The sequence below is a fragment of the Typopeltis vanoorti genome, chromosome 16 (assembly GCF_054136105.1).
Source record: "Typopeltis vanoorti isolate ZY-2024b chromosome 16, IOZ_Tvanoo_1.0, whole genome shotgun sequence".
In the NCBI taxonomy this organism is placed as follows: Eukaryota; Metazoa; Arthropoda; class Arachnida; order Uropygi; family Thelyphonidae; genus Typopeltis; species Typopeltis vanoorti.
This window is the reverse complement of record NC_143564.1, coordinates 35,558,661-35,575,939: the sequence shown is the minus strand read 5'-3', so window position 1 is coordinate 35,575,939 and position 17,279 is coordinate 35,558,661. Positions and strand designations below refer to the sequence as shown.

General features: G+C 33.5%; 1 protein-coding gene across 7 annotated transcripts in view; it reads left to right on the top strand.

Annotated features, from left to right (window-relative positions):
* Positions 1–17,279, top strand: part of Spt20 (transcription factor Spt20 homolog) — a 444,696-nt gene that overhangs the window by 291,816 nt on the left and 135,601 nt on the right. For all 7 annotated transcript variants that reach the window (XM_090405995.1, XM_090405992.1, XM_090405994.1 and 4 more), the window contains exons 16-17: positions 8,382–8,493; positions 13,278–13,350. In XM_090405995.1, the coding sequence (XP_090262121.1) occupies positions 8,382–8,493; positions 13,278–13,350 (185 nt within the window). The remainder of the gene's footprint in view (positions 1–8,381; positions 8,494–13,277; positions 13,351–17,279) is intronic.

The window sequence follows — 17,279 nt, the reverse complement described above, 5'->3', positions numbered from 1 at the left end:
ATGACAATTCATTGCAAATGAAATCGATCTAAAAAACAATTCACTGATATTTGTTCAATGAATTCCTTTCATAATTCATCAAAAGAGTTTTGCAGAATATTGTTCAACAGTGTTTGGAGCAATACCTAACATTACCCAAGATGTAGTACATACGTAGGTGGTCATTGAGACATAATTATTTCGTTGTATTTTACATTATTCTGTAAATTTCCTTCTACGTAATACAATAATAAAATTAGACTGGGATATATTGGTCGAAGATTTTTAATAACACATAAAGCTGACTAGTTTCACCTACTTGACTATTGGCTTTGTCTGGGCATACATAAGAGGATAAAAAAACAGCTTAAAACAGGTCGAGAAACAAACTTAAATGAGTACTAAATGTTACAAAAATTCAAAAAACGCGTTACATCAAATGGAGCGTGTGTGATGTCAGACATTGTTATGCAAGTGTGTTCTGTAATTTGCAGTGAAGTTGAATTCTGGGGTGCTAAGTGATCTTATGAGGATCTTCCATATATCATCAAGGATTATCCCTTGGTTCCTATTAAGGCTGCTACTATGGATTACCATAGTAGCTTCTTTGAAGTTTCGGTTACGAAAGTCTTCCTCTAAATATGGCATAGAACTTTTATCCCATTCAATGTTGTGATTGGTATTTGAGAAATGAAAGGCTAACCCAGAATTATCTTTTCTGTTATTATTATCGTCTCCAATGTGTTCTTTTTTTTCTTATTCTGGAAGTTTGTAAATAAGAAATTTTTGCCCTAGGGATGTTGTAAATGCCAGGATGTTTGAAGAAAGCCTTGTTATCCTTTGGTGATCTTAACAAGTTGTGAACTTTTTTAATTGGTTTGAAAGTTACTCTTATTTCATGTGGTTTAAGAAGAAGTGTTGCAATCTTCTGTAAAACTATCCCAGCATAAGGAATGGCAATGGAAGATTTGTATTCAATTTCTTTGGGTTGCTGTTGCAGGGGTTGGAGAAAAGTATCTTTTGAATTAAATTTTTTGGATAGCCGTTGTCTTTCAGGATTTCTGATATATCATCATCAAATTCCTGCCATGTACCCTCAAGGAGTATACAGGATATGATAGTACTACATGAAAAAAATTACATCATTATTAATTTCCTATCTACAATTTTCCTCCAAATCAGTCTGTTACTTGTCAAGACTCCAACATTATCAGATCTTATATTTCAATCGTCTAAAGCATTTTGTACCGTATCAATCCACCTATATCTTAGTCTTCCTCTGGGTCGTTTTGCTGCCAACTTGGCAGAGAACACTTGTTTTGCTAATCTTTCCTCGCCCATTCTGTTTAAGTGACCATACCACCTAAGATTAGCTCTGCTAACGCATCCCTGGATGCTGACAATGTCATGTTCTTTCCTAATATCCTCATTTTTAATATGATATTGCCATTGATGCCATCTGTTCATGCCTATAAACTTTCTCAGGACTCTCATATCTGTGGTCTCTAGTCTTTGGTCAAGTGTTTTACTTCTGACCCAGCTCTCAGATCCATAAGTTAAAACTGGTTTTAGTGTTCCGACTGATTTCTCTCTTATTCCATATGAATTTATTCAATTGACTTCCAACCATACCAGCTTTGCTGATTCTGTTGTCTATTTCTATATTTAATTTATCATCTTCAGTGAAAATCGTGCCTAAATAGCTGAAATGTTTTACTTGTTCCACAGGTTCTCCATTCACAACACAGTTGACATTTTCAATGATTCTGACTATTTTCATTGTCTTTGTCTTTTTATTGCTGACCTTCATACCATATCTATTACAACAATTATTCAATTTAGTCAGAGAATATTGCAGACTTGTAGCAGATTTATTTAGAAGTATAACATCATCCACATAAAGCAAAGGCTGACATTAACATCTCCAATTTTGATATCATGTTTAATACCACTTTCCTTCATAATGTGATCCATATAGATAATGAATAACAGAGGGGATAATGTACATCCTTGTCTCACACCAGATTTAACATTAAACCATCTTCCTGTACTTCCTTCAATTCTAATTGCTGACTTACAACTCAAATAAAGACTAAGTATTGCTTGATATAATGCCCCATTGACACCATATAACTGAAGTGTATTGGATAGCTTCTTTCTTGGCACCTTGTCATAAGCCTTTTTCAGATCGACAAAACTTAAATACAGATCTTTGTTATATTCCCATGCTTTCTCGACTATTTGTCGTAAAGTGAAGATCTGATCCTGACAGCCTCTATTTGGCCTGAATCCAGCTTGTTCTTCACCAAGCTTTTCTTCCACAATTCTTCTCAACTGTTTCTCAAGTATATTTGCATAGATCTTGCCAGGAACACTCAGTAGGGAAATACCTCTGTAATTCTCACATTCAGTTTTATTTCCCTTTTTATATATGGGTACTATGAGAGCTGTACTCCAATCATCGGGAATTCGTCCCTCTGTCCAGGCTTTCTGAACTATGCAGTGTAGCCACTGTAAGACTCTTATACCACCATACATCAGCATTTCTGGTCGAATATCATCTACTCCTGCTGCCTTTCCACATTTCAAGCCTTTGATGACTTTTTCTACTTCTAGTATGGATATGTATTCCTGACTGCATGCCTGGTCAGTGTTTTTTACCACTGTGCTGTCATCACTGCTTGTTTCATTTAGCAGTTTTTCAAAGTAATTACTCCATACTTCAAGGATATCTTTTTCTCCCATTTTCATGTCACCTTTATCATCTCTAATTCCTTTTACAGCACTCTGTCCTCCATTCTTAAGCTTCTTCAACAACCTCCAGAATATTTTGCCACCTTTTTGATATTTATTTTCTATATTCTTGCCAAAGTCCTCCCATGACTTTTGTTTAGCTAGTTTTACACAGTGTTTAGCATTCTTGCATTTGTCTCTGTATTCTCTAAGAGCACAAGCTGACTTATTTGACAGGAACTTTTGGTATGCTTTCTTCTTTTCCTTCACTGCCTCTTTAACTTCCTGTGTCCACCAGGGAGTTCTGATTTTTTTATCCTTACAGATAACCTCACCACATGCCTCTCTGGCAGAATCAATCAATGTTTTCTTCAGAGTTTGCCACTGAATCTCCAAGGTTTGATTCCTGTTCTCAAACTCTTTCATTTTTTCTTCAATAATCTTTGTGTATTTTAGCCTACCGTTCACATCTGAGAGCTGCTCAACTTTTATTCGCTTTAAAACTTTCTTACATGTTATTCTTTTCAATATGAAATTCAATTTTATCCTGCTCAAGACTAAATAGTGATCACTTCCAATTTCAAATCCTCTATACACTCTGGTGTCCTGCACCAGGGAGAAAACATCACTATCAACAATAACATAGTCAATGAGACTTTTCTTATTCCTAGCCTCTTCTCTCCATGTGAATTTGTGCACATTTTTATGTTGGAACATGGTGTTAGTAATAACCAGTCCATGTCCTGAGCAGAAATCCAACAGATATTTGCCATTATTATTAGCTTTGCTCTTTTCTCCAAATTTTCCCAAAATATTTTTGTATGTCTCACAATCATTTCCTACTCTGCTATTTAGATCCCCAACAAGGACAAACTTTTCATTTTTCATTGTGTGAGTTGCTTTTTCTAAAGCCTCAAAAAATTCCTCCACTTCTACCTTTGTAGAACCTTCTGTGGGACCATAGGCACAAATAAGTCTCATTGTCCAGTTCCCCATTCTCATATTTGCCCACATTACTCTACTTGAGACTGACTGCCATTCAAGAAGATTAGCCTCGTATTTTGTGTTGAATACTATGGCTACTCCTTCTTTTCCTTGATTGTCATTGCCTGAATATAACATTTTGTATTTATTGCTCAGAAAGATCTCACCAGTTTTGGTCTTTTTTGTTTCAGTCACCCCTATTATGTCGATCTGGTACTTATCTAATTCCTCGGCTAGCTCCATTTCTTTGCCATTCAGGCTTCTTATGTTGATAGTACCGATCTTTAACTCTGGTGATGTTGAGTTGGGGTTTATTTTCAGATTTGTTCCAGTAGCTGACTTTTCGCTGTTCGCCCTGGTTCCCTGGCGAAAACAACGGGGGCCTTGTTTAACCGGGCGACGCCCCAGCTGGCATGAAATTTTGTCATGTTGTACCATCATTCTATATTTTGGTTTAACCAATAAGAATACAATTTGGTCGACTAAATCCCAAATTGCCAGCCCATCCTCGTCCGTTCAGTATCCAAGTAGATACCCAACAGGGTGCACCACGAGAAGGTGAGGATTGGACATTGGAATGCGGAGAACCGACCATATCAGAAGCCCTGGTCGGTTCTCCGCATTCCTTTAAAGGTTATGTGGAGGTCTCCTCTCAGTTATACAGCTTTGACCCTTAAGCACCCCCATTTCTGATATATATGTGAGCTCACATATATATAGAGTTTTTTCTTCTGTTATGATGCAAGTAGCTCTATTTTTGAGCATAAGTATGATACTCAACTTTTGAGATATATGGTGTGAAGAAGAAAAGTGCAGATGCTGGGCAGTGTGAGGTTTGCGGTAAACCCATTAGGCTAATACGTCTATCCACTTGTTTTGTAATTAAGGTATCTAAAAACAGTAATTTTCTATCTCTCTCAATTTCTAAGGTGAACTTTATTTTTTGATGGAAAGAGTTTATCTTAGTTAAGAAATCCAAAAGTGCTGCTTCTGTGTTTCTCCATATGATGAAAATGTCGTCGACACATCTCCACCAAACCGCTGGTTTTCGGTCTAATTGTGAAAGAATATCTTTTTCTAGTTTCTCCATTATTTGTATATTGTTTGTATATCGTTGCATTCCATTTTGAAGAAATTTGATTTTAGACAATGTCTGAAAAGAGAAGTAATATCTTGATGATATAGGCTGTCTAAAATGTTGATAACTTCATCCACTGGGATGTTGGTGAACAAGGATACCACATCCAGTCTGTCTCCGAGATGAGATGTTTTTCAGCTTTTCGATGAAATGTTGCATATTTTTTATATACATGTATTTTGACAATAAGTATGCCGGAGAGTTTATTCCATCCACTATACGATGTAGAGGTATTCCAGTTTTATGAACTTTAGGAGCACCATATAGTCGTTGTGTCAGTGGATGTAACGACTTTAATTTCCATTTTAGGTCTGTTGGCCAACTGTCCATATTGCATAAAAGGTTATTTTTTCATTATTTCAGATAGTTCAGATCTAGTATGTTGTCTTTTCTCTCATAGTAACGCTGGAGACATTTAAAAATATATCTGTTTTGCCCTGCATCTCTTTAAGAACGTAAGCTAGTTTAGAAGTCTAGCTTTCTTACATTTAATCTGTTCAAATTTACTTACCTTGTTTTTAACTTCCCACTGGAGTCTGAAAATGTCATTGACATATCTCCACCAAACCACTGGTTTGGTGGGCATATGTCAATGACATTTTCATCATATGGAGAAACACAGAAGCAGCACTTTTGGATTTCTTAACTAAGATAAACTTTTCCCATCAAAAAATTAAGTTCACCTTAGAAATTGAGAGAGATAGAAAATTACCGTTTTTAGATACCTTAATTACAAACAAGTGGATGGTCATATTAACCTAACTGTTTACCGCATACCGACTCACACTAGCCGGTACCTGCACTTCTTCACACCATATATCTCAAAAGTTGAGTATCATACATATGCTCAAAAATAGAGCTACACACATCATAACAGAAGAAAAAATTCTCAAGAATGAATTAACTCACATATCAGAAACCCTGAAAGACAATGGCTATCCAAAAAATTTAGTTCAAAAGATACTTTTCTTCAACCTCTAGCAACAGCAACCCAAAGAAACTGAATACAAATCTTCCATTGGCATAAGGAATGGATAGTTTCACAGAAGATTGCAACACTTCTTAAATCACATAAGAGTAACTTTCAAACCAATTAAGACAGTCCTTAACTTGTTAAGATCACCAAAGGATAACAATGCTTTCTTCAAACATCCTGGCATTAACAACATCCCTTGTTCATGTGGTTTAAATTATGTAGGGCAAAAATTTCTTATTTCCAAACTTCTGGAAGTTTGGAAATAAGAAAAAAAAGAACACATTGGAGACGATAATAATAATAACAGAAAAGATAATTCCAGGTTAGCCCTTTATTTCTCAAATACCAATCACAACATTGAATGGGCCAAAAGTTCAATGCCATATTTAGAGGAAGACTTTCGTAACCGAAACTTCAAAGAAACTACTGTGGTAATCCATTCAAAAGGCAGCCTCAATAGGAACCAAGGATAATCCTTGGTTCCTATTGAGGTATATGGAAGATCCTCATAAGATCTTTCATATATCATTCCATATGATATATGGAAGACCCCTCATAAGATCACTTAGCACACCAGAATTCAACTTTGCTGCAAATTACAGAATGCACTTGTATAACAATGTCTGACATCCCACACGCTCCATCCTTTTGATGTAAAGCATTTTTTGAATTTGTATAACGTTTAGTAGTCGTTTATGTTTCTTGACCTGTTTTAAGCTATTTTTTATCCCCTATGTATGCCCAGACGAAGCCAGCAGTCAAGTTGGCAAAACTAGTCGGCTTTATGAGTTATTAAAATCTTCGGCCAATATATTCCAGTCTAATTTTATTATTGAATTAAAGTCTGTGGTCGGAAAAAAATAGAATTTTCCTTCTACCTAATTTTTTCACAACAGAATCAGACGTGACAAATTTTGATATAGATCTTAACTATAAAGTTACATTAAATTTCATCCAACCAGGGCAGAATCATTAATTTAATATCATTTCAAAACTTCTTTACCAAAATTTTATAATCAAAGTGAGCCATTTGGAATTAAAAATGAATCGCATGCACAGGTTTTTTTACGTTTCACAAATCTCAAAGTTTATCAAATTCCACTAAGTCAGACAGTTATTACAATATATAATTTTGACATACTGTCCCTTTGTTGCCTTGAATATAGTTAACTGAAAACTAGACTGGCTTGTCAAATTTTTGTAATATCCTTTGCGGTATCGTTTTCAACTTTTCCTGCTAGCAAAGAATGTGTACTGGCACCTATTGTTTATCAAGAAGAAAGCACTGCAACATGTTACATTCTAAGTATAGCAATCATGACTGTGAACCTGGTTTGCTGAGTTCAGAGCATACTATCTCTCTTTCAACTGCATGCTTTACATTCTAATTTCACTTTGAGCATGGATATTTGTGAGGCCTTTTTTTAAAGGCCTCACAAATATCCTCATAAATAACCAAATATCTGTATTTGATCCCAGAGCAGTATTCCACTAATGAAAATAATTTTTTTTCATCATTCAGTATATCCCCCCCCCCCCAAAAAAAAATAATAATTAAATAAAATTATAAAATAAAACAAGAAGAGACATATCACCTGGAATCAATCCAAATTTAGAGCTAGACAGTACTTGCATTCTAAAAAATTACTTGAACAAATATAACTGACACCGGGTTTAATACTTGACCACTACTTTCATCTTATTTTTCTTATTGCCTAGTGTGCATAACAAACAATTATTTCAAAAACGTTTCCCATATTTTTCTTTCGATAGCATGCTTCCTCATGGAAACATATATTCAGGTAGTTAGAACTTATATATACATGTTAATGTAACTCCTTACATAATATATAACAATCACTCTGTATCCCTGGATAAAATGGTTAATATTATCATTAATATAATTATAGCATAAACCGTGATGTGTAACTAATTTTAATTAACATACGAAATTATTTACTCAATTATCCAGTGACAGAAAAAAATATTAGATGCATACTAATTTTAATGAGATTTTAATTATACAGTACATCCAAACAGTGTTGCTGTGATTGCTGGGAGCAGTAAACTAGTCTTACAAAGAAATGCGTCTGACTTTTTGTTCCCTTGATCCTTGCAGTACGATATCAACTTTTGCTTCAAATATATTAATATTTAATCAAGATAGATTTTTTTTTTGTCTAGCCAAGCTGTAATTGTGAACACTGAAATTTCTTTACAACTGAGTCAAAATGTTTTATTGCTAATATCATCATATGTTCACTGGCCATCTACAGATGCTGTATGGTCGCTCTGATGCTCAGTGATGTGCCACACCAGGCCTCGCCATGTAGTCTTATTGTATGCTTTTCTGGAGGCTTCAACTCTGAAGATCAGTCACTCCACACACCATCCATCCATCTCATTGATGGTTATTATATTATTGCTAACATAATAATTAAAATTATTTATTTTTATTCCTTTATTTTTAATACTAAAAAACAAATAAGAACCACAACGACAAAAAAAAAAAAAGACAAAAGAATTTTAAAATAAAAGACATAGCTAACTGCATATCTAATGTTCTTGTAGAATGAAAGCACTGATTCAGTTCCATCAGCAAAGAAGTTTAGTCATCCTCCTAAACTGATTCCTTGTACAACAGCCAATGTAACAATGACAACATCGGTTACTACACCTGCCAGTGAGTTCTTTCTTCATTTTCTGAAATATTTTTAACTACACTGCAATTTGCTTAAACTTTTACATATAAAGAAAACTACAGATCTCTAATATTATAAAATATATCAAACAAAATAAAAATTAGTATAATTTAATTCTATAAATTATTTTAACCAATATATACTTGCTTACATTCATTGATTTAAATTAAAAAATATGATTGTTGTTTCTAATTTTCTGGATAGTTTTATTTGTGAACCCTTTAATTACACATGAAGTTAGCTCATTTTTTAAATAGTAGAAAAATTATAAATGACATGTTTGTTTTATTTGTAGTTAATATTTCACTAGTAGTGCAAGATAAAGACTGATAAAACTGTTTAAAAAAAAAAAAAAGGATTGTGCTAGATATACATTGGATAGTATCGACAAATAAAACAAACTTCTTCACAGGTTCCTGAGATAACAAATTGTTTTGTTTGCCATTTATTGTTTATTTTATCCTTTGGTTATTAATCAGATTATGATCAGCAAGTCTTGATTTCCCATGTTGGTGGAATCAGATGTAATCATTATGTGATAGTCAACATTTTTGCTTTTTTGAAAGTAAATTATTCTTCATAAGAAATTCTTTCTTTTATCAATTTCCCATGTGTGATCACTTAAAGTAATGTCATGGTAAGCTACTTATAAATGTGGTAGAGGACTACATTAGATCGCCCTAATATCTCATAATATATATACATGAATATAATAATAACTTCCTGGATATAATTCACATTAAACCACAACGCTTGTCTAAGAGGTGTAACTGTGGTCCTAAGACCATCTATCAGGAATGAGATTGCCTTCATCTGGGAAGACTTGTATTGACAAACAGAACTTCCTGTGTGCAACAATTGACTGAAGCATTTAACGAAGACTGTTCCTGATCCATATCTCATCGAACTATGCACAGTAAATTGAAGAGGATCAGTCCAACATGTTATTAAAGGAGGTTCAACTTGGTATTAAATAAAAGTTTCTAATTCAGTGACTGGTTTCTAATTTTCTAATTAGAAACTTTTATTAAATAAAAGTTTCTAATTATGTGTACATGAACATAATAACTTCCTGGATATAATTCATTATATCTAGGAATTCACAGTAATTTTTATTTTTATTTTTTATTTTTAATGTTGAGCCCATACACGAGAGGTTGGTAGATCAACCTACTGTATAGTACATTAGTACTGTGTATGGGTTGGGAAAGAAGGTACTTGTTCACATTGGATTTGAATTGCTGCATATTGTATTCCTTAGGGAACACATCAAGGGGAAGACTGTTCCACAGTATAGCAGTTGCAGGGATGAAGGAGGAGGAGAAGAAACTTGTTCTGTGGGTTTTAAGGTGCGCTGTGTAGGGATGTTGAGCAGCAGCTGCATGTGTTCCAATGAGCTTAGTACTTCATCATCTTCCTTATACCCTCTTTTACCTTGCGGTGTCGAGGGTCCATTGATCATCGGACCTCACTCCGTTTACAGGATAAGATGGTCAGCCCTATGCCTCGGTGTATCCTATGGCCTGTAGTGTTGAGTTCTGAAGGCCAGTTTGCCTGCTTTGCGGGATGAAAAACCCCAGAATAAACTGGGGAAAAAACCCTGCTGTCCACGCCCAAGACTGGCTAACTTGGCTATGGCTGAGGAAGATCCTTCAGCTCCTCACATCACTGAGCTTAGTACTAAGTGGGGGAATTATTGATGCTATTTTGAATGAACATTTTTCATGGAAATATTTGTAGAAAACACATAGTGCAGAGACTGATCGTCTGTGCAAAAGTTGTGGGAGGTTGGTAAGAGATGGGTCATTAATAAGTCTGATTTTCGGGGATGTCGTCTATATATCTAACCCAAAAGGATGGTTGAGGGAATATAGATGAGAACAGGATTTCTTCTAGATGTTCTAAATAAAAGTTGGCAAGAGCAGGAGAGAGTGGACTTCCCATGGCTATTCCTTCCACTCTGTTGTAAAATTCGTTTTGACATAAGAAATATCCAGAGTGCATTACGAAATCAAATAACTTTATAATATCTTGTGGAAAGATGTCAGCAAGTAATTCTAAAGTCTCTTTGAGAGGTACATTCATATATAAAGATTCTACATCAAAGATAACCATAAGATCTGTAGGTTTTAAAGTGATGTTTTTCAATTTATTTAAGAAATCAGAAGAGTTTTTCAAAAAAGAGCATGAATTGCCAATGTGTGATTTCAATAATTTAGGACATCTAGAAGAAGTCCTGTTCTCATCTATATTCCCTCACCCATCCTTTTGGGTTAGATATATAGACGACATCTTTGCTGTATGGCCTCACAACAGAGACTCCTTACCTTCCTTTTAAGCAGTATCAATTCCTTACATCCTCGTATAAAGTTTACCATCAAGATTGAAAAAGACAACAAGTTATATTTTTTTAGACATCTTTCTCATCCGTTCACCTTCTGGTGTTCTTACAACAACAGTTTACAGAAAACCAACTTTCACAGGTCGTTATATTCTCAAAAAACAGGAATCATAAAATGTTTAATCCAACGAGCCAAAACTAACTGTTCAACTTCTCATTTATTACAGAAAGAACTTTCGACTATCAAACATCACACGAAACTAAATGGCTTCTCCGAAAAGAGTACACATCTTTTCGATTCTTACAATCCAACACAGAACAGCAAAGATTCAATACGTCGAGTTCCAATTCCTTACATTTCCGGGATTTCAGAACCAATTTCAAGAATTCTGAAGAAATATGATTTAACAGCCACTTATACACCTATTAACAAATTATCCCTCCATTTTCCTTCATCTAAAGATAAACGCTCAACCTTGTCTCTACCTGGTGTGTATCAAGTTCCTTGTCATTGTAATCTTTCCTATTTTGGACAAACTGGATGTTCTATAGAAAAAAAGAATTCAAGAGCATCAGTCATCAATTCAACACAACAAACCTGAGAAATCTGGATTAGAACAAACACATCCTTTAGTCCAAGACTCTCCTCCTCCTACACAGATGTCGCTACAAATTTGAACATTTATTTAAAGAAAGTGTGGAGGCCTTACTTCAACGTCCTAACTTGAATCATAATGACTGTATATCTATATCAAAAATTTGGGAAAGTTTAATCAGGATAACACATTATTTATTTTATTTTTTTTTTTTGTTTGTAAATTTCCTATATTAGTCTAATGTTATTTAAGATCATTATATGAATTTCTGAATTAATATCTTTAATTATGACTTTAAAAATGTTTACTCTTCCAATACTTAGCGATATGACATCACACGGCTTGTTCTATGTGTGAATGATCAATTGTTCGTATTCCACTTTTTTTTTCTTTCTTTCTTTCTTTTTTTTTTTTTTTTAAACTACTCCTATGTAGCCACTGAAGACGGTCTATAATATTCAGACCGAAATATTTGGCAAATTAAACATTATTCTTGTGCAAACGTGTATAATTTCTAATCATTATGTCACAAGTATCGTTAAAAAATCAAAACACATCGAAGTTAGTTAAAGGCTTTTATAGGACTGATGCAGGAGAAATGTTTCAGCACTTGGCTAGAGGGAGCAGAACAAGATTTCATCCCTGGAAGTTGGGTAAGAGTATGGTTAGCAATAGCATGAGGACTAGATTTTTCACTTCGAGAGTGGTAAATGGATAGAATAAGTTGTCTGAGTCAGCTGTGAGTGCATTGCCAGTTAATGGTTTCAGGGAGAAGTATGATAGAAATTGTGTTGATAGTTTGGGTCTCCCGCAATGAGTTTTAGAGCTCCATGGAGGTGCCCAATTCAATAATAATAACAACAATAATATAGTCTTTCGGGTAACTACTTACCAAAAGCAAGAAACAGATTCAGAATTAGTCTTATTGAGACTTGGCAAATGTAGAAATTTCTTTCATATCTCCTTAAATAACCTTATAAATTTATATTAACTGTGATGTATAAAGTCGATTCTCAACAAGGCTGATTCTGTGTCTCTTACTGGCCCTTAGAAATTAGTTATCTGAAACACTATTATATAATAAATTTAATTTTCTATCACTATAATTAATTAATGATTAACAGATGCCACTTTCATCTAAACATGAATTTTTATATGATTTTGCATAACTAATAAAATGAGTAATTAGATTAATTGTTTAACTTGTCCATTGGGCTTTGATGATGTTAGTATAATGCTGAAGAAATATTAGTTATAAGTTTATAAATAAACTTGAATTTTTGCAAAAAAAAAACTGTGTCTAATCTATAAAATTAATCAAATATGTTTCAAAGACATATAAGTTTAAATAAAGACTAGCCATTTATTTTGTCTGTTAATTGCATGTGTTTTCTGGCTTGTTTGCCCATTTTGAAGAATGAAAAATAGTAGTTTCTAGGAAGAGAAATTTTTCTACCTCCATATGACTGGTTACTTCCCCTCCAGTTGAAATTCCCATAAAGAAGAGATCTCTCTTATCTTAGATGGGATTCGAACCCATGTTTTTTTCAGCCACCAAAGGAGATTTTAAGAATATATAAGAATAGTATTTCCATATTATTTTTAATATGTATTACCTTAATAATTTTCACAAACAATAGTTAGCTGTTTTTCTTACCTGAATTGCTAGCACAGTACTATTATTGTTAGTGATTGAGGTATTCTTAAAAAAAATAATAAAATAGTGTATCGCAAAATTTAGAATATATTTATTATGTGAACATCTCTAATTATTTAAGTTTTTAAGAATCTATATGAACTTTTGAATTTGCATTTTTAATTCATTTAGGTCCTAAGTCCTCCATTATAGAAAGCACAATACAGAACACTTCAGATATTCCTTGTGCTGCTACAAATAAAAGGTATTTCACTTCCATTTGAAGTTTCTTATTTTTGTTCAGATTTATAATTCTAAAAATAACCTCAATACTTTAAAGTCTGAAATTCACAATGCTCCTATGTTTGATATTAAACAAAAAAAAATTAAAACTATTTTTGTAGGTACACAGATCATTCTTAGTGGATACATGGATGATGTGCTATGCATCAGCAATGCAAATGCTAAACAACAACTTCATTCTTTTAGCATGTTTAGCCACAGATCAAAATTCTCCATTCAATACAAAGAAAATAAATCCATAAATTTCTTAAACCTGACCCACATTACATCCACTCATCACATCAGCACCAAAGTATACCACAAACCTACCAACATTGGGAATTACATTTCACCTCTTATCTTCCTTATTATATCCAAAAATCTGTTATATTGACACAGATTTTTGGAGTAGATGTTAATAGTTCATTAACACTTACAAATCTTCATCTTCTGTCACTGATTTAAACCATGAAATCATGCATCTAACGGAGATCTTATAGTCTTGACAGTATCTCCAACAACTAATGGATTACACCATTCTCTCAGTCCTCAGTGAATGGTGTAATCCATTCACTGTTTAAAAAGCTATTTATGAAGCTATAAAATGTATTTTCAGATATTCAAATTATAGAATTGACTTCACTCCCAGCAACAAACTACAAAATCTACTAAAACACAGAACCACAATAGCCTAGATCCAACGTGTTGTTATTGCATGATGCTGCTTATATGTTTAACTGTCAGTCAGGATGCAATACATGCTATATTGGGTCTACCATTTGTTCATAAAAATCATTCCTAATTAAATAAAGACTGCTTACATTCCACCACTAAGAAAAGATACAAACAAAAACACGCTAGCAACAACAAAAATCTCACCACTGAGATATCCTTATGTGCAATACAGTCCAAATATACTCTAGAAATCAAAAAGATCACCATTATCAATTGCCAAGGAAACAAAACTAAATTATGTTGCTCTGAATTACTAGTGATAAGAACCATCCAATATGCCATGAACACATAAAGACCCAATATACTTTCTACCTTATGGCAATTAGATAAAATAAATTACTCCCCACAACTCTCAAACCAACCAAATGCTCTGACACTCTCAAACCAGTCAAACTCCCCAGTACCCTTGACTCAACCTAACATTTCATTATACCATGTGACAAGCTCACAGTTAGTTTTCTCTATTCTACACCTGATGACATTTTAAAATGAAATGTCCAGCCTCATATGTATATAACAGGTTTTATGTTCCTTCTGTTCTTTATTTTCAGCTCTTTGAACTTCTTTGTTTAATTCATTTTTTCATTATTGATTAATTCATGTTTTTTGGCTATTTGATAAGTATCTCTACACTCAAATTATTGGTTCTTCATTTTCAACATCTCCTAATTACATACCATCTCAGCCTGATCACATTCTGGCATAAGTACTATATCAGCCTTACCTTCAAAAAAAATCCTCCCAATAATAAAAAAAAAAAAAAAAGCCCTTCATTACCAAAAATAGCTTTGCTTTTTTTGTAATACCCTAAATCATTTTTGTTATTATTAATTATGCCCAATTACCATTGTCATCAACAGGATATGATGGTCATAGTCTCTGGACGCGATGTCAGTGATGATTCTCCAGTGGAGAAGCAGACTGTAGCATGAAGGAATTAATGTTTGTTGTTGTTTTACTACTACAGGTTTTGAAATGTTTTTAACACAAAGCAAACCATAAACAGAAATAGTGCAAACTTTATTACTTCTCAAAAGTTACTATTAAAAATGTTTGCAAGAACCTAGGAAGCCAAAGACTCACCAGTTAAAAATAAATTAAAGATACCAAGAAATTATATACTTGGTTTAATCCTTTATCCAAGTATAAGCAAAGAAAGTTTGCACCTGAACTATTTTCAGGACTCGGGTAACTCATATATGAAGCTAATGACTTCACATCACTTGCCTTAGTATGCAAAGCACATATCCTTATGGATATGTATAATGCTGTGCATTATGGGAAGGGTCACTATCCATGTGTACTGACTGCAGTGACTGATTCTCTCCTCATATTTTCTGACTAATGCAGATGTTCCTTAAAATTCTGTTATTTCACCCACACCTTATTCTTATGTACATAAATAAACTTTCTCTCACTGCCCTCCAGCCCCATCCAGAGTTTTGCTGATAGCACTCTCCACCTCATATGACATAGCTTGCAGTGCTCAAGCATTTCAAGCTGTAAGGTCTTCTATAATAACACCAATCTCCATACCATCCTTCAGTGGAGTAATAGCAACCTAGTTACATTCGGTGCGTCCAAAACACAGTTTTATCTTCTTTTTATTTTTATTTTTTTTTTTTATCCTCCATCCAAAAAAGATCTTAGTCTTTCTTACATCATCATCATCAACATGCCTATCAAGGATTTAGGCCTAGAGTACCTGTTTCAGGCCTTAGAAATCATCGTGGAATCCTTTAAGAGGATGTCCTGGTTTTCTTTTTCCTAATGGCTTGTACTTTAAGGCTTGTTTTGGTAATCTTTCTGTTTTCATTCTTTCAACATGTTCCATCCATCTATGTTTGTTTTTTACATTTTTTTCTATTACTGATTCCTGGTTTAACTCTTTCATAATTTCTTTGTTTCTTTTGTGATCAAATAGAGTATACTTTGCAGTTTTTCTCATAAACTTCATTTCAGCTGTTATTAATCTTTGTTTGTCTTTTTTGTTTTATTGTCCAGATTTCACGTTAGCCCTACCATACATTATGACTGGTAGGGCTAATGTATTGTGTACTTTTAGTCTGATTTGTTTTTGAACTAGGTTTGGTTTAAATATAGAGCTAATTACACCTGTTATTTTTAAATATTTTGCAATTTTTAGGTTTATATCTTTTTCATTTTCACATGTAATCATAGAACCTTGGTAGTTAAATGAATTCACTTATTCAAAAATCTTGTTATGTATTACTATTTTGGTTCTTACTGGAACTTGTCCTTTAAAGGCCATAGTTTTTGATTTTTCTGTTGATATTATCATACCATAATCTTTGGCTATCTCATTTAGATTTAAAATAGCTTTAAGTTATCTTCAGAATTTGTAATTATTATTTGGTCATTGGAAAAAGGAGAGTGTTTAAGTTCACAGTAGGAGAAAGTTTAATACCTTGATGGAAATTTTTATTCCATTTTGTTATTATTTCAATTAGGTAAATATTAAAACGAGTTGCTGAGTGGGGACATCCCTGTCAGACTTCTTGGTTTATCTCTCTTGTATATGATAGCTCATGATTTAATCTTATTTGAATTTGATTATTTTCATATATACTTATGATAGCTTTTAGGATATTGTTTGGTATTTGTCTTTCTTTTAATATGTTAAATAAAATGCTTCTTTTAACTTTGTCAAATGCTTTTTTAAAAGTCAATAAATGTAATATGTGTTTCTAAATTGTATTCTCTTCTTTTCTCTGTGATTAATTTTAAGCAGAAGGCTGGGTCTACACATGATCGTCCTTTTCTAAATCCATTCTGTACTTCTGAAATAAAGTTTTCAGAATATCTGCGACTATATTTCTAGCATTTGTGACTTTTTAAAAACTTGGCATTTTTATTTATTTATTTATTTTTATGCTCATTATCATCTGTACAAATTCCAAATCTGCCCAATGTTGGAATACTAAACTGACCACTTCTGAACAGCATGAAGAACTTTTACAGAGGTTTCAGGTGTTCAGAAGTGGTCAGTTTAGTTTAACTGCCCACTTCTGAACAGTTGAAAAATTGTAACAATGGTCAGTTTCAGCATTCTGTCTCTTCTACAGATATATCCTTCAGTGCTGTTCAGCAGAACTGACCTCTATACATCATGCCCTCCATTTCTGCTGAATCTGAGCTACAGTTGTCCAGTATCCC